General features: G+C 33.6%; 3 protein-coding genes and 1 long non-coding RNA gene across 4 annotated transcripts; 2 read left to right on the forward strand and 2 right to left on the reverse strand.

The window, feature by feature from the left end:
* The first annotated feature begins 6,740 nt into the window (after window positions 1-6,740).
* On the forward strand, window positions 6,741-10,684 carry LOC140184885 (uncharacterized). The gene is made up of 7 exons (XM_072238080.1): window positions 6,741-6,770; window positions 6,885-7,009; window positions 8,667-8,886; window positions 9,021-9,233; window positions 9,342-9,471; window positions 9,861-10,192; window positions 10,433-10,684. The coding sequence occupies exons 1-7, from the start codon at window positions 6,741-6,743 to the stop codon at window positions 10,682-10,684; spliced, it is 1,302 nt and encodes a 433-aa protein (XP_072094181.1).
* Window positions 10,685-10,711: 27 nt separating this feature from the next.
* On the forward strand, window positions 10,712-11,281 carry LOC140184886 (uncharacterized). The gene has a single exon (XM_072238081.1). The coding sequence runs from the start codon at window positions 10,712-10,714 to the stop codon at window positions 11,279-11,281; it is 570 nt and encodes a 189-aa protein (XP_072094182.1).
* A 3,640-nt stretch (window positions 11,282-14,921) lies between these two features.
* Window positions 14,922-16,258, reverse strand: LOC112799650 (uncharacterized). The gene is made up of 3 exons (XM_025841718.3): window positions 16,077-16,258; window positions 15,690-15,951; window positions 14,922-15,210 (listed from the first exon to the last, which is right to left on the reverse strand). The coding sequence occupies exons 1-3, from the start codon at window positions 16,135-16,137 to the stop codon at window positions 15,165-15,167; spliced, it is 369 nt and encodes a 122-aa protein (XP_025697503.1). The 5' UTR covers window positions 16,138-16,258; the 3' UTR covers window positions 14,922-15,164.
* A 4,518-nt stretch (window positions 16,259-20,776) lies between these two features.
* On the reverse strand, window positions 20,777-21,797 carry LOC140184578 (uncharacterized). Its single transcript, XR_011881649.1, has 2 exons — window positions 21,656-21,797; window positions 20,777-20,967 (listed from the first exon to the last, which is right to left on the reverse strand). It is a non-coding gene; the product is annotated as an uncharacterized lncRNA (long non-coding RNA).
* Window positions 21,798-27,577: the final 5,780 nt, after the last annotated feature.

Genomic DNA, 27,577 nt, shown 5'->3' on the forward strand with positions numbered 1-27,577 from the left:
AGAGAGGGGTCCCCCAAAAATCTCTTTGTATCGAGATGGGGAGGTTGCCCCTAAATATCTTTTGCCAACACAAGGGGAAGGCAGGTTCATTATTCGACTCTAAGAAAAATAGTCGAGCTCTCTCAACAGCTCAGACCTTAAAAAAGTAATTCTTAAAGTCCCTAAAGGACTCATCATACATAGCAAACACTTTATGTCCTTGAGCAGACCGAAAGAAAATCCAAGAAGCTTTCTTTGTTGAAGAGATCTTGGGCTTTGTCAAAACAAAAAGATAAAGAAAGAGAGTTTGAGAAGGTTTGACATCCAACTCTTGGCAAAGTAACTGAAAAATCTTAATAAAGCCCCATGCGTTAGGATGGAGCTGGGACTGAGCTACATTACATGACCATAGCAAGTCAGTCTCGAAAGAGGTAAAAGGTAAGGTAATGTTCATCTGGCTAAAAAAGTAATCATAAGCATAAAAGAAGGGGCGTTCCCCCTGGGTTAGAGAAGGAAAGCAAACCCTCTCGTCAGAATCCGGCGCCACCAACTCGTAGTTCTTCTCCTGATCCCTACTATTAAAGATTTGATGATGTTTTCTAAGCTTCGTGCAGAACTCAGAATTAACTACGAAAACACACATCAGGACGAGTGAGTCCAGCCAGTCGGACATACCCTTGGGGACCTTGGAAGATGTCTCGACAATATTTTTACAAGAAGACATGGTCAACTAGTCCTACAGCAAAGAAAAAAGAGAGAGGGATTACTAAATAAATAGCTCAGGCAAAACAAAGAAAACAGCTCGGACAAAAAAGATATAACTCAACCTAAGGCACACAGGGCAGAAGCAATAGCAAAAGGAAACCCCAGGACACAACCCAAGGTACAAGGGCATCCTTTGGAGGCAGTAACAGAACGAGGACTTAATTTATCTCAGCAAAGAAAAATAACTTTATTTCAAATAAAAGACACTCCAAAAAGAAAGTCACGAAATCAGAAAGTCATCAAAAGTAGCCATCTTTCAACAAAACTACTAGCAAAGGAAACTGTCAACATCAAACAGATCAAAATCACCAAGGGCACAATCTTTTTCAGAATCAAGCAATTCATAAGCCACAAAAGTACGATCAGAAGTAGTGATAAACATGCAAAACCCTAAAAGTATCAAATTATTAGGGAATACACCAAGGAGCATATATAAGTCGAAGGAACTCTGGAAAACATGCATCACAGCAACAATCAAACACGACGATACAAAAAGGTTCAAGCTTTCCAACGCAAATTCAAGCAAAATCAAAACTTTGCCAAAAAATAGAACAATACAAGCACGAAGAAGAACGGTGAAAGAAAGTAAAAGAAAGAGATAGAAAGAAAACCAACCTGCAAAGGGGAGGAGACGATGAACACTGAGAAGTTGAAGCAACAACAAGGCCGAAAAACACCTCTCAAAAGAACAAAGCACTAGCAATCACTAAAGGCGCCACAAGGAGAAGCACGAAAACGTGAAAGCAAAAGAGTCACAGGTGAGCCAAAAAAGCAGAAGGAGAAAGAATGGAGTTTCAAAGAAGCAAAGAGAGAAAAAAGAAAGCAAAAGTCTTTTTAGCAATTCAAAATGAAAATAGGGAAAACAGAAAATTAAGGAGTTAATGGGTCATTAAAAACCCTCCCACGTTCCCAAGGCAAGGAACGCACGTTTTCAAAATTAAAAGGAGTAAAGAAAAAATGTTCCACTTTTAGAGGGAAGCTTTACAAAAGAAATCAACAAATGCTCGAGCTCCGCTTTTCCAGAGAATGATTGAAGTCCTAAAACTAAGGACTCGACCTCAAAAGGAAGACCACACTCGAGCAGGGGCACTGTTCATACCCTGGGTCGAGCTGTCCGACCTGGGCTGAGTCGACTGACCTCTTCAGGATATAACAACCCGACCTCTTCTCAAAAGAGTTCGGTCAAAGCCGCTACAGAAGCCCAAGAGGGCCCAAATAGAGGAACACGACCCAAATCTAAAGGCAGCCCAAGCCTAGAAGGATAAGGGCGGTTTCCCCTAGAGATAAAATGACTTCACTCAAAGATAAGATAAGATAACTATCTTATCTCCAGGAAGGTCACTCCACACCATTATAAATACACTAGAGCACCCAAGTATAACTCATACTCTGATTCTACAAAAAACACCTGCTTAACACCCTTGCTAACTTAAGCATCGGAGTCCCTTGCAGGTACCACCACCCTCCCGTGACGAAGGATCAACACCACCACCAAGTCCAACAAGTCAGACATGGCAGCTCCGACCAGTACAAAAGATCTCGTCCGATATCGACCTATAGTTTCAGGTAACCCTCAGAACAGAAGGGAAAAGAAAAAGATCTTAAGCTAGTTATTAGTACTAAAGTTAAGCTATTAGTTATCAGACTCAATAAGGGTTAAGTACTGAAATCGTCCCTAACGTCTTGGGTCAAAATCAAAATCATCCCCGACCTTTTTTTGTTATTAAAATCATCCTCAACGTTCAAAAATGCTTTAAAATCATCCTTTTTACCAATTTTATTTTTTTATTACTAAACTACCCTCATTAAAAAATTATAAAATAAAATAAATATAATTATAAAAGAAAATAAATATAAAATAAATAAAAAGAAAGGAAAGAAAGGGATAGATCAGAGAAGGGGTGGGGAGAAAAAGAAAGGGGGGCAAGAAAATGGGGGCGGAGGGAAGGGGGGAAGGAAGGGGACCGCCGCACCGCCGCCCGCCGCCTTGCCGCCCTACCACACTGCACCACCACCACCTTCTTCTTCTTCTTCTTCTTCTCTCTTCGCCGCCGCCACCGGTCTTCATTACCGCCGCTGCTCTTTGCTGCCGCCACCGCTTTGCTCCTCGGGGAAAGGGGAAGGGAACGCGAAGGGAGAAAAGGGGGGAGGGGGTTTCGGGAAGAATAAGGGGAAGGGGAAGGGTCCTCGCCGCCACCACCGGTCTTCATGGACGCCGCCGATCTTCACTGCCGCCGCCACTGCTACACCGCCGCACCGCTGCACCGCCGCCCTGCTGCCTGTGATCCGCCACTATTCTTCTTCTTCTTCTTTGAACTGGATTTTTGTTGTAGAATTTCTTAATTTTTTGTGAATTATTGCTGAGTTTTGATTATTGCTTATTGCTAAGTTTTGATTATTGTTGTTGCTGAATTTGTTGATTATTGTTGCTGAGTTTTGATTATTCTGATTTTTTGAGTTCTGATTTTCTGAGTTATGATTTTCTGAGGTGGGGTGGTGGTGGGTTCTGGGGGAGGGGGTTACGGGAGTGGGGTAAGGGGGTGAGGGAGTGAAAGGAGTCGGGAGTGGGGTGATGGGTGAGTGATGAGGGGTGGGGGGTGAGGGAGTGGGCTGAAGGGGTTACGGGAGGGTGAGTGAGGGAGTTACGGGAGGGGGAGGGGTGAGGGTTGAGGGGTGGGGGTGAAGGAGTGGGCTGAGGGGGTTACGAGAGGGTGAGGGATGGCGGAGGGGGGAGGGTTGAGGGGTGGGAGGGGTTTAGGGTTTAGGGTTTAGGGTTTAGGGTTTAGGGGTTTAAGCTATTTCTAACTTTATGGAAAAACTGTAATAAAGCAGGGAATGAAGACAATCGATGCACATGATTCGACTGAAATTAACCTGAGATGAACCTTAAGGCTCTCAATTGATAATGTAAGTGTGTAATAGAGTCCCAGGAAAAGAATGGTTGGGGACCTTATTTCAAACAGTTACTTCCATAATATTATTAAAACTAAATCAAACATTATTGAAACTAAATCAATCAAATAACTTTTTTCATTTATTTACTCTAACTATCAATTTCAATATAAAGCACACAATAAATCAAAAAAAGGTAGTACCTTCAAATCCCTAACTCTAAATAGCAATAATTAACCCCAATTAATAGAAGATTAGAAAAATTCTGAATCAAAATAACCTGAATCAAAATTCTGAACCAAGAATGAAAGCAAGAAAGAAATATCAATGTAGAAGAACGAACCAGTGACAGCAGAGAGGCCGTGATAGCTCAGATTGGCGCAAGGGGAGGAGGGTGTAAGGGTTTTACGCACGATCGAGGAGATGAGAAAGTTCGACGCTGGTGAGAGAAGGACAGAGGACAGCCGCGCGACTCCACAACCACACAAAGGCGTAGGGTGGATCGGAGATTAGGGATTTCACGCACCGTGGATGAGGGAGTATGGGTTTCAGGCACTGTGGAGGAGAGTCGAAAGCATGACGCTAGACAGAGGAAGATGGATCAGCGACGCACCGCGGAGCAGCAGCGCCAGGGTTTCGTGTGCTACCAATCTCACTTCGTAGGTTTCTGCAATATTGGGGGAAATTACTGGTTATAAGATTAAAAAGAAGGCAAAATAAAAATTGAATTATGATAAAGATCCAAATTAGTGGTATTTCTTGATGGAGTTGCCAGGAATGGTGCGGCACATGAAGGGCTGGTGTTTCTACAGACATGTTTTTCGGCGGTAAGCTGAGCGGCTGGCAATTTTTGGCCGCTATGTTCCGTGTTTGTTGTAGTGATTTTTGATTATTTACGTTAGTTATACATCATATATTTATTTTGTTAATATTATATGATTTTATCATATCATATCATGATTAGAATCATTGTTTTTTTTATCATGAATAGAGTAACCGGGGCCAACTTCATATCATTATCATATCATATTATTATTATTGTTATTATTATTATTATTATTATTATTATTATTATTATTATTATTATTATTATTATTATTATCAACATAAATGGATCACCATTAAGGTAACAACTTGCCATTGATAAAATTATTGGATAATGAATAAGAATTAGAATTGTATCAATATAATTAAAATCAATATAATTAAAATGATTAAAAAAATTTTGAGTGATAATTAATTTAATAATCATTAAATATTGATTTTATATAATTATAATAAAAATATTTTTTAAATTAGTATAATTATGCATTATTCATTAAATACTAATTGTAATATTGTAATATAATTATAATAAAGATATTTTTCTAAAATAAATTTATTTAGAAAAATATAAATTGGTTATTAATAACCGGTGCCATTATCATATAATTATTATTATTATTATTATTATTATTATTATTATTATTATTATTATTATTATTATTATTATTATTATTAAAAATATTTCCGATTGATAATTGATAAGTAGTTTAATAATGTATTAAATATTAATTTTATGTAACTATAATAAAGATATTTTCCTAAATTAGTATAATTATGCATTATTACTTAAATGCTAATTATAGTATAATTATAATAAAGATATTTTTCTAAAATAAACTTAGAAGAGAAAATAGTGCATTCATTTTGGCGGGAAAATGGATTCATGAGGAATCGACACCTCACGTCCATTAGCTGGGGGGAAAACCCAGTTTTTGTATATTAAGTAGATAAGTGAACCTTGTTCACAAGAGAAGGCAATCTGGAGGAGGATCTTAGGATCCAAATCCAATTCTCCTCAGAATCTCTTCTTATTTTTCTTACTTCTTCATGGGTAACTAATTCTCTGTCAAAGGGTTAAAAGCTTTGTTTATGTTTTCCATGGATAATTAATCTACGTTTATTTTATTTTGAAATCTTGCATTGATCTATTTCATGATTTAGTTATTCGTTCTTCATTCGGATTAGTGAATTGGAAGGTAAGCTAATGCTTTTTAGATTCTTGTATTATAATTAAAAAATTTGATATTTGAATCAAAGCCTGAAAACTCTTTCACATGACTATTTGTATTCGGCTAGGAATAGTGGTTCAATTAGTGTGCAACACATACATGATTTTCAATCACTCTAATTTTGAATAAGTGACATATAATTCGGATTAGAATAGCTTTTGAAAATTATGTTTTCTTTTAAGATTTAACCGGACAAGACTAGCTTGAATACGTGACATATAATTCGACTTAAGGACTACTTTTAAAACTTATTTGAATCAAAAATCAATTTTTGTACTTAATCTCTTGATTAATTAAAGTGACGCCTAATTAATGCTTAAGAAACTAAGGAGCCAAGGAATTGGAAATTAGTTACTAAAGGTTTTGTCATGAAAGATCTTTGTAAACTTCAAGATAAATAAACAAGATTGGTTATCCTAAGAGCATAAGCATCTCCAAAGCCCTTGACTCTCATCATCACTATCTGTGGCATTCAAGCATCCAACATTCAAGATTCTCAACCCTCCCAGCAAGATATCTCTTGCCGTCTTCGATCATCAATAAGGTTTTATTTATCTAATTAGGCTTTTTAATTGGATATTTTCTTGTTCAATCATTTAATCATCGTGGGAATGATATCCACTCACCATGGTATTACTTGTGCGATCTGGTGCACTTGCCGATATCCATGGGCTTCAATTTTTGCTTATCATCGAACAATTGAACTTTATAAGATTTAACCAACCAAAGTTAAGGGTTGAAAGTTCTAAAATTCCTTCATGAGTCTTTGGTAAGCAGAGAAGTGATGCTATTGCAATTGGCCAGCATATTATTCTAGTAAACACTTTTGTTGGTGGTCCAAGGTACATGTTTAATAATTATAAGGATGCTTTTGCTATTTGCAAGTATGCCAGATATCCTAGCTTTTTTTATTAACAATTACTAGCAACCCTGAATAGGATGAGGTCAAAAGATTGCTTTGTGGAACAGGATTATCACCTCAAGATCGTTCTGATGTTGTTTCAAGGATATTCAAAATCAAGCTTAATAATCTAATCAGCAAATTTAAAAATGGCATTCCTTTTGGCAAGATTGTTGGATGTAAGTATTTTTGTCTTTTATATGTTTTGGTTATTCATTAGGTAATATTCATGCTTCTTGAATCTATAATATATTTTTCATATTTCTGTAGATGTTTGCACTGTTGACTTTTAGAAGAGGGGATTACCTCATGCACACATATTGTTATTCATGCATCCTACAAACAAGCCAAGGTCTCCATCAGATATTGATAGGTTTATTTCTACTACTGAGATACCTGATAGGCTCCGTAGACCAAGGTTATATGCTACCATAGAGAGATTCATGGTTCATGGGCCTTGCGATCAACATAAAAAAATAGTCTGTGCATGGAAGATGGTTGACGATGAGCGGATATTTTATACTCTTTTTGACATCACTTTCATATAGTTTTTAATAGTTTTTATTTAGTTTTTATTGAGTTTTTATAGATTTTAGTGTTAAATTCACATTTTTGGATTCTACTATGAGTTTTTTGTTTTTGGAAAATTTCAAGTATTTTCTGGCTGAAATTAAGAAGTTGGAGCAGAAGTCTGATTCAAAGACAGAGAAAGCACTGCAGATGCTGTCCATATCTAACCTGCCTACATTTGGAAGAGCTTTTCTGGAGCTACAGAAGTCCAAATAGAGCGCTCTCAACGGCTATGGAAAGCTAACTTCCAGAGCTTTCCAGCAATATCTAATAGTCCATACTTTCCTTTGGATTAGAAGGCCCAAAACTAGCTTCCAACGCCAGCTTTCTGCCCCCCTTCCAGGCATTCAGCGCCCAAAGAGCAGAGCCCAGCGTCCAAAGGCCCAGAAAGGACCCCCTAGCTGGCATTCCACGCCCAAGGAGCCTCATAGCACGTGGATCTCATCAAAGCTCAGCCCAAACATTTACCAATTGGACCCCAGAAGTGGATTTTAGCACTAAATAGACTATTTTACCCTTTACTAGTCATTTGTTCACTATTTAAGAGCTATTTTACAAAATGCCTTCAAACCTCCTTAGGAGGATACACATTATTTTCATTTTCATTATTGTTTTTACCTCAATATGAGTTTCTAAACCTCCTAGGTTGAGGGGAGGAGCCCTGCTGAGTCCTATGAATTAATAAAAGTACTATTTCTTCTTCTTCGATCCGTGTTTGATCTATCTCTAAGATGTATATCCCGATCTTCATTGTGATGAACAGGACGATCTAACAAATTGGCTCTGTTCATCACATTAAGACGAACGTGCCTGACAAACACCCGCGTCTACTTGGGTTCATGTAAGTACCTGGAAGAAAAACACGAGCCAACAACTATGGATTTACATCTCTCAGATGGTTAATCCACAATTTCGTTGGGGACTTCTCGAGACACCAGTTCAGCCGATCTCCGGGGAGATTAAGGTCTCCGTGGTACAGGCTAGAATCCAAGAAGTAGTGTTCTCTGATCCGGAAGATTCGACCTTATCTGTGGAGTTTTGAGTAGGATCGCCAGGAGAATGACTTGCTAAGCGCTTCACCCTCCATTGGATTGAATGATCAAGGTACCTGACGTTCATTCTGTAGCAGAGGAGATCAAGGACTATTGGCATGGCTTTGATCACTTACAGCCTACCAAAGAAGAAGATCATTCACAAGCAAAGAAGATAGTAGTACCAGAGTTACTTTAGAAAGACAAAGCAACTCCAACTCTTAACTCTATTCCATTCCCTGAAACACTTGGTTTTACAAATACAAAATTCAACATACAAACAACTCCTTCTGATTCTGCCTGACTAAGACCTGCAAGACAAACAATAGCTTGCTTCAAGCCCAATTCTCGTGGGATTGACCCTGACTCACTCAATGCACTTGCTGGTACTGCTGGTGTTGTACGAAATAGTGTGGGTTTTGCGTATACGCTCACCAATGGTAATTGTTCAAAATATTCTCCTAAGAAATTTAGGTCACGTGCTGTTATTGATGAAGTTGGATTTTCAAAGTACAAGAGACCAGATAATGGTCGCACGATAACTAAGAGGAATGTTATCATTGGTAATTCCTTCATTGTTCCATACAATCCGTATTTGTTGTTGAGATATGGTTATCATATAAATATCGAGCATACATGCCAAACTTTTGCCACCAAGTATCTATTTAAACATTTGTACAAGGGCAGTGATCGAGTAACTGCTTCTTTTTATCAATTTTCTATTGACTCATTGCTAGACTGGTTGTGGATGAGATACAAAATTATTATGATTGCTGTTATATATCATCATGTGAGGCAGCTTAGAAGATATTTGGTTATAATATTCAGATAAAGGAACCTGTAGTTATTAGGTTACCCTTTCACTTTCTTGAAGAGCATGTTGTTATCTTTAGAGATGATGACAATATTCAAGATGTTCTCAATCGTGTAAATGGCAAGTTGACAAAATTATTAGCATGGTTCCTTGCTAATACTTTAAATCCTTTTGCCAAGTTGTTGACTTATAGTGAGTTTCCTAACAAGTTTGTATGGAAAGATGATGTTTGTATGTGGTTGCCATAAAAGCAAGGCTTTTCTATTGGTCTGTTGACTCACATCCCGTGGGAAAATGGTGAAGATTATTACTTAAGACTTTTACTTAACATATAGAAAGGATGCACGAGTTTTGTTGACCTTAGAATTGTTTATGATGTTATTTATGATGCATTCAAGGAAGCATATTATACATTAGGAATTCTCCAAGATGATAAGGAATTTGTTGATGCTATATTGGAAGCAAGTTCGTGGGTATCAAGATCTTACATTCATGACCTCTTTGTTATTCTTCTTCTATCGAATAACATTCTTATCCTGAATTTGTTTGGCAGTCATTTTACCAGCAATTATTTGAACACATCCTATGTATTCATAAAAGAAATCATCGTTGTGAAGGTTGTTGTCATATTTCTCTCACTAAAGAGTGCATAATTATTTTTTTCTCTTGCATTTCTTATTTCATTTTAAGTAATTTCCATTACTTAGTTGTTTTATTTTTTGTTGTTAGAGCTACCATTATCAGATGAGCAGATATTGAATTTGACATTGGTTAAAGATTACAAGCAAATAGAAGATCTCTTAGAGAATTCTCTACACTATCGTATCCCGATATGCAAAACATTGATGGTGTAGATGATCGATTCTTAATGGATGAGATGAATTTTGATAGGGAATTACTACGTGAAGAGTTAAAGGATTCTTTGAAATCTATGACTCACGAACAGAAGAATGCATACTATCAGATATTGAATGCTATCTCCATGGACCTTGGTGGATTTTACTTTGTTTATGGTTACAGTGATACTGGGAAGACTTTCCTTTATCGCACGTTATCTGTGTCATTAAGGTGTAACGGCAAAATTGTGCTAAATGTTGCATCAAGTGGTATTACTTCACTATTACTCCCTAACAGACACAATACTCATTCTAGATTCAAGATTCCACTAAACATAAACGAGGATTCGGTTTGTAACATTAAACAAGGTTCCTCCCTTGCTAAGCTTCTTGCTAGAGCCAGTTTGATTATATGAGATAAAGCTCCAATGCTTAACAAACATTCTTACGAGGCTTTAAACAAGTTATTGAAGGATATTCTTGGATTTGAGCAATCCTACAAACCTGACATGCCATTTGGAGGAATGGTTGTTGTCCTAGGTGGTGACTTTAGGCAGATCCTTTGAGTCATACCTATGGGATCACGATAGGATATCGTGCAATCTTCCAATAATTCATCATATATATGGGATTACTGTAATGTACTAAAGCTATACAGGAATATGCATTTATCTTCTTCATCATGTTCTCAAGACAATTGCGAAATTATGGATTTTGCTAATTGGCTTATTCATATTGGAGATGGATTGGCTGGTGATTCTATAGATGGTGAGTCTGAAGTTTTGATCCCGGATGATATTCTCATTGATGATACTGACACTAGTTTTAAAGAGTTGATATAGTTTGTCTATCCCATGCTGTTATATAACATGACCAACACAGATTATTTCAAGAAACAATCAATTCTTGCTTCCACTCTAGAAGTTGTTAACAAGGTGAATAACAATATGATGAGTCTTTTACCTGGCAATCATAGGGTTTATCTTTGTTCTGACTCTTTGTGTGTTGAAGAAGGTAACATAGAGTCTCAGCTAGACACCTTTTCACCTGATGTGGTGAATGCTATTAATTGTTCAGGATTATCTAATCACCAGCTATTCTTGAAGGAAGGTGTACCGATAATGTTGCTAAAAAATATTGACCAATCTAATAGTTTGTGTAATGGTACCAGGTTGCAGGTACGTTGTTTAGGTCATCATATAATTGAGTACATTGTATTGACTGGAGACAAAGTGGGTAGAGTTGTGCTTATTCCACGCATGAACATATCAAACAATGACACTCTGCCTTTTAGATTCCAAAGGAGGCAGTTTTCGTTAATTGCATCTTTTGCAATGACCATGAATAAGTCACAGGGTCAAACACTGAGTATGGTTAGGTTGTATTACCGAAACCCATATTTACTCATGGTCAACTTTATGTTGCTCTATCTAAAGTGAAATCAAAGAAATGTCTTAGAGTTCTAAGTCAGAGCAACGGTTTCATGCCTAGGGATAGTACCATAAATGGTGTATTTAGGGAGGTTTTTAATAATGTAACTTGAATGGTATATCATATCTGGGGAGGATATTATGGTTGCTTCATGCAACGATATTAGTGAAAGTGCTATATTTGATGTTGTAAAATAATTTGCATCCCTCCGGTATTATGTTCTTCTTCATCTTCTTTTGTTGATCTATTCCCATGCATAGCACAGGTCCTTCCCGTGCGTGTGTATATATATAGAGTATTTTTTTTGAATAATTTTAATAATTTTTTGTATTAAAATACAAACTAAAGCTATTAAATATTTTTAATATTTTTTAATTGTATAAAATATTTAAAATAATTTTGTTTCAATAAATAATAATATATACTATTTCAAAATTCATTTTAAAGATATAGGTGAACAATAAGGTTGGACACAATGTATTCGTAGAAATTAAATATTTTGTTATTTTTTAAAGACAGATAGATATAGAAAAGACGCGTATCAAGTCAAATGAATATTGTATTTGAAATGTGTTCGATACGCAAACACAACAATTTAAAAAAATACCGATAGTTTATAACATATAAATGAACTAATGAAGTCCTTTTACAAACTTATTTAATTTGGTATTTTTTATTTAAATAAAAATTTCTTTGACTTTCAATTTCCGTTCAAAAGTAAAAGGTTTATGCTTTAATTTTGCAAACTTCGGTTGCAAAAAATGCTTTGTAAGCCTTGTCTACAAAATGAATAACAAAAATTTTACATTATATATTTCTTATGTAATTTATATTAAATATTAATGTATATATTTCGCTACATGAGCTAATTGATTTTATTTTCCATTAATTTCAAAAGAAATATTTTGATAAAAAAATCCTTATTTTATCGGAAATAAAATATTAAAAAATTAAAAATAATACAGATGAGAAATTAAATTCTGTATTTTAGTGTAAATTGAAGAATTTTTTGCAAATTTATAAATTTAAATTATTAATACTTTTTAAAAAATATTAAAAATTATCTTTTAATTCATTAATATATATATATATATATATATATATATAAACAATTACCTCGAGAATTTTTATTTTAGGAACAATACTTAACAAATCTTTCAAGATGATATTTGAATGATAAATTTTTTTAAAACCTTTTCGATCTGCATCACACATATGGGGATGTTCACATGCAAAATGAGCATTGGGTCGGCTTGCATTGGGGAGAGATTTTTATTAAAACTTTATTCTACTCCATTCGACGAGTTCTAGACTCCGACTCCCGGCATCTGGGTAATTCATATAATAAAAAGAGTTAAGTACGATTTTGGTCCTTAACGTATATATTAAAATTTTTTTTGTTTTTAATTTTTTTTGCATACAAAATCATTCCTAAACTACGAGTTGATTTTAAAATTGTCATTGGGACAATTATATCCTTCTCCTTCTTCGCCAAAATATTCAGCAACAACAATAATTCAGAAGCAAAAACAATGAAGTCATTTCTTCTTTTTTTTTTCTTCAACAACAACAATGAAGCAAAAATTTTTTTCTTTTTTTTCTTCAGCAACAACAATAAAGCAAACACAAAAGTAGAATAAGAAATAAAAAAACAGAAGCATAAATAAACAAAAGAAACAGAAGCATAAGCATAATTAGAAATAAAAGCAGACGCGAAATTGGAAATAGAAACAGAAGCAGAAATATAAGTAGAATAAAAAACATCAAAACAGAAGCAAAATCAGAAGCAAAAGAAATAGAAGTAGAAGAACAATGGATTAACAAAATAAAAAATAGAATCAAAATTGGAAACAATACGATTAGCAAAATCAAAATCGGAATCAAAATTGGTGAATTAACAAAATTTGAATCAGAAACATGTGATTAACAATCTGATTAACAAAATCAGAAATAAAAGCAAAATTGGAATCCTAGGAAGGATAGGTTTCCCAATCTGATTAACTAAGTTCATTGCAGCTTCAGCACGGTCCTTCAGCAATTGGAGAGAGAGAGAGAGATTAGTACCTTTGAAATCGAAGATGCTGAGGAGTCAGAGCAAGTCCCTGTTAGAAGACTCTAGAAGCTAAGGTTCCATACTTTGTGAAAATCGCTGGTGATGGTGATGGGGAAGACCTAGCGGAGGACGCTGTCGTTCGGCGGCAGCAGCGTTGGAGGGTGAGAGTGTGGTTTAGGGTGACTTCGACCACGATGCAACACTCGTTGAGGGACTAGGCAGTGACGATGCGGATGACGGAGGAGAGGTTTTTGCAGAAGAACTCAATTCGGCGCAATCACAGTGGCTCTCTCCCTTTGCTTCTGATTCCCAACGGCAATGGCGGTTCCAAGACTTGCCGGCGCCGCCCCCTTTTCCCCTCTTCCTTTCTTTCCCTTCTTCTTCCCTTTCCCTCCTCCTTCTTCCCTTCCCCTCAGGATTTCCTTTCCCCTCATCCATCCTCTTTCTTTTCTTTTTTTCTTTTTTTTTTAATTTATAATTTTTTTGGTTAGAGATAATTTGGTAATAAAAATTAAAATTTTAGTAAAAATGATCATTTTAAAACTAAGTTAAATTTTAGGAACGATTTATATACAAAAAAAAAGATTGAGAACGAAAAAAATTTTTGGTCTATAGTTTTTTTTTTTGGTGTCTAAACAAGGAAAGAAACAAAGCAAAAACTATCCTAAATCCGAGCGGATGATTCGTTGAAGATCAACACAAGGCTCAGACCAAATAACATGATTAGAGTTATTCTTGGCACTATATTTAGCCATCCAATCCGCAGCTCTATTTGCTTCTCGGGACACCCATTCAACGTGAACAAGCCAAGGACGAGATAAAAGCTCCTGAATCTTGTGAACCAAATCTGTTACTTCAGATGAATACCCACTTGTAAGCTCATGCATGATGGGCAGAATGTCAAGGCAATCCGTTTCACATATAATATCCCTCAAACCGCAATCCCAAGCTAAAACCAGCCCCCTCCAAGCAGCAAATAATTCACATCTGATTATTTTTGGTCTATAGTTTAAAAACTAAAATTATATTTAATTCTAATAAAAAGTTTTAAAAAATTATTGATTATTCTATTTTAAATTTATAATTTATATAAAAAATCTTTTCTAAACTTAAATTTAAACATTACTAATTGTTCTATTTTCATTTTTATTCATTTATTTTACTTTGAAATTCTCGCATTTTCGCAATTTTTTTAAATATTAACATTTTGATTCCGTTTGATGTCAATTGGAAGGAGCGTATCAATTTCCAAGACTTTTATTTATGTAGGAGCTGTGACACACAGAAATGTTTATGATAACAAATGCTATCATTTGGAAAAGAGAGATTGAGGAACTGAGATGGAGAGATAAAGATCGAAATAAATTTTAGTATTATGTTTAATGTAAAGTGGGAGATAGCAGAAACTGAAATAAGAATGAACTTCTAATTTAATTTGTACAAAAAGTAAAATTAAAATTAATTAATTAAAATAAGAATATTTTAGATATAAAATGTTATTAAAGTTTTAATTTTCGTCCCAAAAAATTTTAGTTTCTTGTGTCTTTACTTTTTATTTGATAACAGAGATTAAAATTTTAATACCAATCTCTAAATTAACAAACATAATATTAAATTTCAGACTTTCAATTTCTGTCCAATAACTTAAAACAAACGCTAATACATACTTTTTAGAAACAGTTAAGTAATTCAATGTTCATATTATTATTTAACAGAAATAAAGTAGAGAACTAACAAGGAGAAAAGAGACCTATAGCTAGAAACATAATATATAATATATCATGTATGTTCAAGTTTAGACACAGTTTCTGCAAATTGAAGCCTTTATTATCTTCTCATCAGAAGCACGCATCCAACAAGCAGCAGCAGCAGAGAGCAGCCAAACTGCACAAATTCACAAAATTTGAACAAAATCAACATCGCACTACTCAACAGCATACTAACAATTTCGTATATCCAATATATACTATAAAGAATGAGACTTCTCCTTCCATGCATGCATAATAATTACACAAAAACTTTGTTCTGAAATGAGTTCTCCGATCCTCTGAGGCAAAGCTGAGAAGTAGTCATCACCTTTTACTAACTCATCGTCAGAGAAAAATGTACCTTGCTCATTTAATTATTTTATTGATTCAAGAAGAGATCACATCAAATTATTCTGGATTATTGGACATAACTAAGTACGCGTGCACAAATAAGTGGGTTTGAGTAGTTAGCTGGAATGAGTGAATCAAAGCTAGGAATTGGAACAACAAACATGCAGATCTGATCTCTATATATATGTAATTAATCAATATACACATAATGCTGCATGCACCCAATTTTAATGAGTGATGAGAGAGAGAGGGAGAGAGACTAACCAGCCTTCCAAGCAACCAGGGCCGGATGAGTTATTATTATGGTGATGGTGATGCTGAGGAGGCGGAGGCTGATGATGCGGGTAAGGTGGTGCGTAGGGCGGAGGATACCCCTGTGCTGGGTATGGCGGAGGAGGATAACCTTGAGTGGGGTATCCCGGCGGTGGAGGATACCCTTGTGGTGGGTACCCTGGAGGCGGATACCCTGCCGGAGGATATCCCGGCGGCGGATAACCTTCTTTTGGTAGATCTGGCGGTGGATAACCTGCATCAATGTAAATGCACACAATTATATTATTTATGACACAAGAAGGATTATATTCCTGAGATTTTGGCATGACATGATCAAAATCGATTGATGAGAGGAAGAGGAAGAGAAAGGGGAGGGACCTTGGGACGGCGGAGTTCCAACAGGGGGTTGATGCTTCTGGCTGTGATGATCATGACCCATGGTCTCTGGCTGATTGTGAATACAACAAGGTTGTGGTTATGTGTTGCGTGTGCATGCCCTGCTTTAATTTAATAATGGTTTGCTTCTGCGTCTTAATCAATGTGAGTTGTGACACCCTATACTCTCTGCGATTACCAAAAATACATAACCACTATACCAATAATATCAATACGTGTATTAAAAAACACTGTATTGTTATTACTAAGTTATGCATGCCCTTCTATTTTTGGCGTAAAATCCTAACTGTATAACTTAATAAACGCACCATTAACATTTTTATTCAACGAATTTAGACGATTATTGGTTCATCTTGTTGCAATTCTTATTAACAGGCTATCCCGCATATTTTTTTTTTCAAAATGGAGATATTATTAGGGTCTTAAAGGGTTAGTATTTTTAATAAAAAATGAAAAATTAATTAGTGTAGAGTTAAACGAAAAAATTATGTTTCTTCCAAAAAAAACTAGAACAATCACAAGGTGTAATTAATACAGCAAATACCTTGTGTAAGAGAAACTCGAATAAAAGGTTTTTTGATAAAAAAAAAAAAATCTTAAATAACTAGTCTTTTGTTCAGATTGAATTGAGACCAACTATTAAAATATTAAATTTTATATTTAGTCTTAAATCATTATTTATTATATATGATCTCGTAAACTCCTGTGGAACATTTTATAGGATTTAAGATAAAAAAAAAAAAAAAGAATCAAACCATCAAGTCAAGTAATGGCATGATGGATTTTATTTTTTGTTTAAATTAATCCAGTATTCTCATATGAAATACAATAAAATTATTGTCTAATATATTTTTGAAAGAAAGAAAGATAAACAAAAAGGCCCAAAATATCACGTTAGACATGAATTCAAACCTCAGGCGGTATAACAAAAAAAAAAAAAAAAAAAAACATCAGGCGGTATCTCTTCCAGCCGCACAACATTTGGTCTGGTAAGAGCTATGTTAGCTAGTTTATGTGGAGACGCGATTAGGTAGATGAATGGAGTTTTAAAACTCCATGAGTAAAAAAAAAAAGTAAAGTTTGCATATTTATTAGATACTCTTAAATGCGAAGATAGAGAAATTTTTTATTGATTTTTGTTTTATTTTAAACTAAATTTAATAATATTTTAATAATAGGCTATTAAAATTTATTTTACGTTTATTTTTGTCTCAAATTCATTTTGAGTTATAATTAATCTTTTTATTTAAAATTATAGTGAGTTAAAATTAAACACTGTAGAAATAAAAAAATAATTTCTTAACTTTTTAATTAAATTTGTTTGGATTAAAAATTTTTTGTTTTATTATTTTTATTTTGGGCTATATTATTTTAAAATGATATCGACCTATTATAATAAAAACAAAAATAAAAAATAAAAAACTATTAAAATAAGAATATCTTTTTATAGTTAATTTTAAAAGCTTAAAATATAATTTAAAATTAAAATTATTTAATTTGAAGTAAAAATATGATTTAATTTTAAAAAAGTAACCTATAATATTAGTTAATTTTTAAAATACAAAAATGTTCTTTTAAAATTAAAGTTGTTTGATTATTTTAAATATAAAAAATTTATATTTGAATTTAGAATGATAAAATTACTATTTTTGAGGATTAATTTTAAAATATATATTTAAAGATTAATTAAAAACACTCGTCTTTCTTTTTTTTTTTTAATTATTTGAATTAAAAGCTAAAAATTGAATTTCTATTCTTATTTATTTTAATTTTTTATATTTTATTTGAATTTAAATGTGAATATTTTTTATTAATATTTATGTTTTAAAATAAATAAAAAATTAACTTAAAAGTAAGAAATATCAATAATTTATATCAATAATAAATTAAATTAGGCTTATTCAATTTACTACTAATACAGTATATACATGATAAATTAAATAAATATACACCAATATCCTAAACTGAATTGGATTATATAGTACAAATTTAATAGAAAAAAATCTGAGCTATTGTTTAAATTAAATAATATTTTTTATGTATTAATTATTTTCTAGATATCTATATGTATAAACATTCTATTAACATTATTTCTAAAATTTTTTTTTAGAAATATAAAGCTTATACATTTAGATATATTAAACTATATATTAACGTATTAAAATTTTAAAATAAAAATAAATTTTATTTTAGAACGTAGAATAATAATTTTTCATGTTTTCCTTTTGAGAAATATTATCAAATACTTATCTACTAAAATTAATATTCATTTTAAGATCTCTCTTTTAAAAATAATTTTTTGGATTTAAATTTTGTAATTTTTATAATGAATTTTATTTACTAATATTAGAAATTCAAAATTTAAATTTAATTATAAAAGACTAATATATGGAAAAATTATTTAAATGAATTAAAATAATTTTTTAATTTTCAAAACAAATAAAAAATCTTTAATTACATGAATCCATTTTTCTTTTGCGAGGACACAGATTATTCAAAATTTTGGTGATTTGCTAGACTTTTTTTTAATTTTTCTATTTTACACTATATTTATTTTTACTCTTTTTTTATACCATGTTTAAATATTAGTGAGTATAATAAAATAATCACTCAATAATATTTTTTATAGTACTTACTAATATATTTAATTGTATTTATTAATAACTTTTATAGTATAATAAAAATATGATATAAAATAGAAGAATAAAATATTATATATGTTAAAATTATAATAAAAGTATTAACAAATTCTATCAAAAAAATATTAATAAGTAATTATTTTATTATACTATTTAATATTTATTATAGTATAATAAATATTTAAATATTAATTTGTAATTAAATATTTATAGTTTAAATATAAATATTTTTTTGTAGTTTTACAAAAATAATATATTAATTATTTAATAATTTTATCAAGATGCATTAAAAGTTTCATTAATGTAATGTCTTCTAAGATCCGTGCTAATACATATTATAATATTAATAAGGTAAAGGAGTTTCAAAACTCTAAACAATAGAAGAATATCGTAACATTCACCACGTTTATGTGCTATTAAGTCTTTTTCTTTTTTAACGCGTGAGATTTAGTAAGTTTTAAACTTGTGCAAAAGAGTTTTTCTATTAAAAACAATGAATCCAAAAGAATCATCCTTTATATGTGTATCTAGTAAAGCATTAACAACCTCTATATTATCAAATTCCAAAATAAGGTAAAGAAAACTGTTGGTACAAAAAAATGGATTTTTTTAAATAAGATGGCATTTTGATTACTAATAATTTTAACTACAGAAGTAAATATAGGTAAGCTGAAGTTGAAGAAAGATAGTATAGAGATGGTCGAAATCGAAAAACAATTATTTCTTTTTCTAAAGCATCAAGGCTGTTATTCGACTTTTAGGATGAATGGAGAAATGGGCACTAAATTTAAGGAGCAAGCAGAATAAAACGTGAAACTTGAAGATCAAGAAAGACATGGGTATTAAAATTTTGGAGACAAAATTCTTCATAGTCAAGGTAAGGTCATGGTTGAGAAAAAGGAAGAAGTAAGATAGTAGATAAACATGATCTATGACAAATCTATGGTCTATAAATAGTAAAAATTCAAAAGAATTAGAGGACTTCAACTAACAATACTAGATCATCACATAAACTCATAAAATTCTCAGTCCCAGCGACACAACGAATAAATAGAGTGTAAGTGCATGTGAGTATTAGAAGTCAGCTTTTAATTTGCTCTCTTTTGTTATTTGATTCATTTTCTTTTATGTTCTTTGAATTTTGCTGTCATTTTGCTTTGATCAATATTTTTATACTTTTATTGTCTTTTTTATTCAATTATTTATTCCTTTATATTATTTTTCATAAGTCTGCCACTAGTAATTTCGACATAAATTGCTTTGACACCATAATTAAGTAATTTTCAGGTCGAGCTCACTATTTTTTAGAGAAAACGTATCTGCTCTCCAATATTTAAGATCTTGATACAAGCTTGATTCGACACCTTGTCAAGAAATTCTGTTGAGCGGTTACCAAGAAAGTTTTAAGAAAGATGAATTTCTGAAAAGTGTTTGATGAAAGTAAGAATAAATGACCATTTATATCCATAAAAGAAGAAAATGCTGACATATGTACTCACATTAAATTGAAACTAAATTTGTACACACGTAAGATGTTCTCTGTGTGACAAAAATACCTTATTTTTGGAGGATTGGAGTGTCATGTAGGATACTTTTGTCACACAAAGAGCATCTTACGTGGGTACAAGTTTAGTTTCGATCTAATGTGGGTACATATGTCTGTTTTCATCTTTTATGGATATAAATGGTCATTTATTCATGAAAGTAATGAATAATGATGAGGACTTGGAATATAAAAGAGTTTGAATCAATAAAGGCCTATTAAAGCCCATTAAAAACGTTGATATTTCCAAAAACGCACAAATTATTTCATCTTTTTATAACCATTTTTCAAAATTTGAAAATTTAAAAGAAGCACGTGAAAAGCACGTGATTCAGTAAAATTACTTTGAAACAATGATTTAAAGGGCAATATTAGAATCCTTTGAAGTCGAAGAAGTTTTCGATGCCCTTTGAAATCGGAGAAGTTGTTGATGGCAATGCATATTCCTGATGGCAATGCATATGGAATAAGATATACAAATAATAGTGGAATCACGCATGTAAAAGGTAAATATTTCAACAAATATCATTGTCACTAAAACAAAAAAAGTCGAAAATGCTAAATAAAATAAGTACAACTAGAATAAGCTCCTTAACATAAGTTTATCCTGTTGATATTGGTTCAGGTTTTAGTAAGCTCCTTAAAATAAGAGTCTTTCTCTCCCTGATGCAATCCTGCCCTCTCTCTCTTCCTGAAAATCTTGGGTAAATTCTCTTTGCAAACATAACCGACTAGGATGTAATTAACTCAAACGGACATCACATAAAATAAATCATTTGATTACTAACTCAAAAATCATCCCTAAAATACTATATTTTACATAAAAAAATCAAACATTCAAACAAGTAAAAGAATTAGAAACAAGAAACAAATCTTGAAGCAAACAAAGAAGAGACAACATCGTATCACTTGGCAACACATAGAAAAGAGCTGCCTAGCTTCTCCAAAACAAAATCATGCACTTTGATATCTTCTTTTCCAATTTCTATCACTTTTTCTATTTAGTTTCTCTCTCATAGACAAATTTTAAATCTTTCATCCATTATTATTAGATTTGAAGGATTCTTGTACTTTGATGAAGGATCTCCTAAAATTTGACCAAAAATCTTTGTTCATATGAAGTCTACATCACCAAATACATGCACATTTAATTTTTCACAAATCATAATTCAGATCAATTTCAAACTTGGCATCAAAAGCAATCTCACAAAATCAAAACTAAAATTGAGTTTCAAAACTCATAATAATATTTGCAAGAAATACAAGAAGATTATCAAACTCAAGCTTCTTGCTTGATTTTCCTTGTCAAGGAACATATGGAAGAATATTATGAAACTAAAGTTTAAAGAGAGAAAGGCAAGAAAAAGAGGAGAGCATACTAAAGAGTTGCCTCTTCATTGTCGACTGGAAGGAGAAAGAGGTGCGGGTGCGGTGGTGGGTGCGGGTGTGTGCAGCAGTAATGTAAAGGGGCGCAATGGAGAGAGGGGGGAGAAGAAGAAAACTTTTTGTGAAAAAGAAGAGTGTGATAACAAAGAGAGAACAACAAACATAGGAGTATTTTCATCCGAAAGACGATTTTAAAACTAAATTTAATGTCAAAGACGATTTTTAACGCAAAAAAATCTTAAGAATGATTTTGGTTTTCGGCCAAAACTATAGAGACTAAAATCATACTTAATCTTTAATTTATTATAATTGTTCACATGTTGACTTCTAAATCTTTAAATTATATTTATTACGCGTTTAATTTCATTTTTTATTTGAAAAAAAATCTTAAGATATCAATTAATACAAAAATATGGTGTGACGAGAAATTAACTTGAGATGAAGTGATTGAAAAAAGATATAATTAAGATAAATAGTGTGCCGATTAGTGTAAAATTTCTAAAATTATGTTTAAATCAAATAGAAACACTAGTCATACACACTATAAGAAAAAATAATATTTATAACAAAAAAAATTTGTTAAAAAATGTCAAATTTGTTACCATAGAATTTTATAACAAAAAAATTATTATAGAATTGTTGTCATATGTCTCGCTATAAAAAAGTTTTATAACAAAAAATAAAATTATTACAAATTTACACTACAAAGTAATACTTTGTAATAATATTTTTTAATATAAAAACTGAAATTTATTACAAAATTATTAACAAAATTGACAAGTTAACTCCTTTTTTGTAATAATTTATATTTTGTGTCATAATATTTTATTACAAAATACTAGTTATTTTTATAATTTTTTTATTCTTTTAGTTACAAAAATAGAAGATTTATTATAATATTTATTTAAATAATTGATATCAATTAATTTTATAAATACGCTAATTTAATATTTATATAATATATAATCATATAGATAATTAAAATATTTAATATAATTAAAATTCTTTTACAATAAAATAAGTTCTACAAATTTAATTAAATACAATTTTTTCTAACATAAAATTTATATTGTAAAACTCGGTTAATTAATGGCTAATTAATCCATAAATGAGAATTTATTCTAGAAAGCCCAAAATGTGATTTTTTATAGCTAAATGTGATAGAGGAAATTGAGACAAGAATTTTGGTACCAATTTTATATAATTCGGACCAAGATTGGACCGAACGGGCCAAACCGGGCCAACCGGACCCAAAGTGGACCCTTGGCCCAACTTAACTAAACCTAATACACTCATTTCAGCACTCTCTTCTCCTCACATAACACTCTTACATGCTGAAATTGGAGGCACAAGAGGAAAGAACTCTCTCTCAAGTTCTGTCTCTCCCTTGATCTTCAAACTACCATAACTTTTTATCTAGAGCTCCGATTGTCGCACCGTTTGCGGCCATGCGTTCACCGTGGAGAGCTCTACAAAACCCATACAATTAATCTTGAGATAAGTACATTTTATTCTTCGAATTTCCAGCTTTGATTTCGAGTTTTATGAGTAAAAATGTTGAGATTTTGGGCTCTTTGATGTTATAGGACCCAACTCTCTTGAAGGAGAAGGTTAATCTTGTCTCCTTGGACCTTGGGTGTGGTAAGATTCTCAACCCTAGTGTAATTTGTTGTTTTATGATGTTTGGGTATTGGAATGTTGTATATGGGTATGATGATTGTGGCTTAGGTTGTGTATGTGTGAATATTGGAGCTTGATTAGTGATATTGAAAAGCTTGAAAATGGATTTGGTGGTGAAAAATATGTTCTTGGAGGTATTGAGGCCTTGAGAGCTTGAGAAAAAGTGGTTTGGAAGTGCTCTGGTTGAGCTTGGGAAATTGGCTAAGGTATGGTCTCGGTTTCTCGTATCTAATATGTAATGTGGTAGGAAATACTTAGGCTAGAGGCCCTAAGATAGGCATTGAATTGTTGATGTTGTTGAATGGTTGAAATATATGATGTGGTCATATATGTGATGATGATTATTGATGCCTTAATGGTGTGATGTATGAGAAATATGCATGTTGTGATATATGCTTGATGATTGATTATGGTTGAATTGTGGGTGGAACCATGTTGATCGTGAGTATGATTTTGATTGTGTACAATGATGATTTATTGGAATTGGTATTGTTGAAAATTGGCATGAGGAAGAGTATATGATATGTCAATGTGTTTGAGTTTGAGCCACTTGGGTGAAGTGGGTTAAAATGATGGGATAGTGATTTTGGTAAATTGTGGTAAAGTGTCAATGTGTGAGTTGAGGAGGCTTGATGTTGCATTTAATATATTTTGATTGATTTCAAAGAAAAGGGATGAAATTGACATGTTTTGATTGATTTTGAAAAGAGTTGAAAATGGCTTGTTTTGAAAATGGCACTTTGTAGTTTTGTATGAAAAACATGGTTTTGGACATACTTTGGTGGGACATAACTTGGACTACGGATCTCCGTTTTGTACCAAATCTATTTAGAAATGAAATTGGATCTGGGATGTCCATGCCGTTCGAAGAACGGGTGAAAACTGATTTAAAATGAGAAAGTTATGTTCGTCGGAAGATTGGGGGTTGAATCTGTGAATTCTGCAGCTTTTAACTTAGAAAAATTTTAGCAGAAAAATCCCCCGCGCGTAGGCACACTTGGCGCGTACACGCCGTTCTTCTAGAAGAGCGCCATCCACGCGTGCGTGTGGTGTGCACGGGCGCGCCGATGTGCTGCACCCAATGTCCAGCCATTTTCCAGAGAGTTGTGCCAGATTTGTGCCTAGGCACGAGAGCACCCACGCGTACGCGTGGCTGACGCGTGCGCGTCGCTTGGCTATTTTTCAATCCACGCGTTAGCGTGCATGACGCTTACGCGTCGATGAGTTTTGTGGCCATCCACGCGTGCGCGTACGCGTGACCCTGTTTTCATCCTAAAGTTGATTTTTGAGTTTTAAAAGCCAAATTTCATACTTCTAAGCCTCCGATCTCACCACTTATGTCTTAAATCATTATGATATGCCTAGCTATAAGAAAATGACTAGTGAATGTGGTAACTTGCGAGTGAAGCAAGGGAAAAATGAATGATCAGTGAGGATCAAAGATGATCATGTGAGATGCGAAGGATGGCGGTGGAAGTGCTTGTGAAGCCATGGGCCGAAGGGCCGTAATTATTGATGAATTGGCTGGTTATGGATTTAACCGTGAGCGGATGGCTAGATTATTGCCGTGTTACAGCGGAGCCATGATTATGGCTATGTATAAATGCATATATGCTGTTGAATGAATTGTGAATGTTGCATTTCCACTGTTGGAGATGAGAGTTTCCCTGGAAGGAAGCAGTGGCTAGCCACCACGTGCTCCAGGTTGAGACTCGAAGCTCTTTTGACCCTATGTCGTAAGGGTGGCCGGGCACTGTGAAAGCCCCGGATGAGCTCGCCCCCGTAAATATTCACTAGTGAAGGTGATGGATATAGATCATGATTATGATCAAGTTTATGATGAGTATAACTCGAGTTGGGGATGCGCGACAGAGGGACAGTCTAATGGTTAGCTACCAGGACTTGTCGGGTTGGCTCTATAACCGACAGATGATATCATCAGCCATTAGGGACAGGCATTCATCATATGCATACTATGTGGATTAATTGAGATTGCCTATTTGACTGCATATTACTTGCTATTTGTCGAAATGTCTTACTTGTTCCTATTTGTATATCTCTTGTCTGATATAACTGTGTTTGCTATATTATACTCCTGCTGGTGGTTGGGAGGTCTGAAGGAATTAGAAAAGGAAGTATTAGTTAGACTGAAGGATCTCTAGTCAGATGCCCTTTATGGTTTAGCTTGTTTATAAGCTTTGAATTATCTGGAAGAAGTTCTAGGATTGCTTTCGGCTTTCCTCTATTATTATGTATTATATATGTAGAAGTTGTTACCATGCTGGGGACCCCTGGTTCTCACCCATGCGAATTTTGTGGTTTTCAGATGCAAGACGTGAGGTTTCTCACTGAGGCATGCTGGAGACTTCTGGATTAGCGAAGATCCTTTGTTCTTGGGGACTTTGTTTTAGTTTATATGTTTTGCTTAGATACTTTTATCTCCGTTAAATAATACAAATTGTGATGACTCCTCTTATAATATAACACCCTACCATACAGAGTCTTATGCTTAAGTCATAATTCAGAGATGGCAAGGTATTACGACCTCAAAAAATAAAAATTTAGTACGTATAGTAGTATGAATGATTGATTATAACTAGGAGCCTTTGTAGAAAAAAGGGTAAACAAAAATCGTAACTCGAAAGCGCAGCACTCCGATCGATAACGTAACGAACAAAGGATAAGCCAACACGAGATTATATATATACAAAGGAGTGTCAAAAACAGGAATATAAAGACTCAAAATCCAGTTGCGAAGATAACCGGTCCGAGCATAGCAATATATACATATAAATAGAATAAGATACCCCAAGAAAACCCAAAGGGACACAAATACATAAAACCTATTCTCCAAAATCTCCTATAAGAGGAGTCATCATAGTTTGTATTATTTAACAGAGATAAAAGTATCTAAGCAAAACATATAAACTAAAACAGAGTCCCCAAGAACAAAGGATCTTTACTAATCCAGAAGTCTCCAGCAGGCCTCAGTGAGAAACCTCACGTCCTGCATCTGAAAACCACAAAATCCGTATGGGTGAGAACCAGGGGTCCCCAGCATGGTAACAGCTTTCACATATATAATACATAATAATAGAGGAAAGCCGAAGGCAATCCTAGAACTTCCTCCAGATAATTCAAAGCTTATAAACAAGCTAAACAATAAAGGGCATATGACTAGAGATCCTTCAGTCTAACTAATACTTCCCTTTCTAATTCTTTCAGACCTCCCAACCAACAACAGGAGTATAATATAGCAAACACAGTTATATCAGACAAGAGATATACAAATAGGAACAAGTAAGGCATTTAGACAAATAGCAAGTAATATGCAGTCAAATAGGCAATCTCAATCAATCCACATAGTATGCATATGATGAATGCCTGTCCCTAATGGTTGATGATATCATCTGTCGGTTATAGAGCCAACCCGACAAGTCCTGGTAGCTAACCATTGGACTGTCCCTCTGTCGCGCATCCCCAACTCGAGTTATACTCATCATAAACTTGATTATAATCATGATCTATATCCATCACCTTCACTAGTGAATATTTACGGGGGCGAGCTCATCCGGGGCTTTCACAGTGCCCGGCCACCCTTACGACATAGGGTCAAAAGAGCTTCGAGTCTCAACCTGGAGCACGTGGTGGCTAGTCACTGCTTTCTTCCAAGGAAACTCTCCTCTCCAACAGTGGAAGTGCAACATTCACAATTCATTCAACAGCATATATGCATTTATACATAGCCATAATCATGGCTCCGCCGTAACACGGCAATAATCTAGTCATCCGACTCACGGTTAAATCCATAACCAGCCAATTCATCAACAGTTACGGCCCTTCGGCCCATGGCTTAACAAGCACTTCCACCGCCATCCTCCGCATCTCACATAATCATCTTTGATCCTCATTGATCATTCATTTTTCCCTTGCTTCACTCGCAAGTTACCATATTCACTAGCCCTTTCTCATAGCTAGGCATATCATAATGATTTAAGACATAAGTGGTGAGATCGGAGGCCTAAAAGTATGAAATTTAGCTTTTAAAACTCAAAAATCAACTTTGGGATGAAAACAGGGCCACGCGTACGCGCACTCCACGCGCACGCGTGGATGGCCACAAAACTCATCGACGCGTAAGCGTCATGCACGCTAACACATTGATTAAAAAATAGCCAAGCGACGCGCATGCGTCAGCCACGCATACGCGTGGGTGCTCTCGTGCCCCAGGTACA

This window comes from Arachis hypogaea, chromosome 5 (assembly GCF_003086295.3).
Source record: "Arachis hypogaea cultivar Tifrunner chromosome 5, arahy.Tifrunner.gnm2.J5K5, whole genome shotgun sequence".
NCBI lineage: Eukaryota > Viridiplantae > Streptophyta > Magnoliopsida > Fabales > Fabaceae > Arachis > Arachis hypogaea.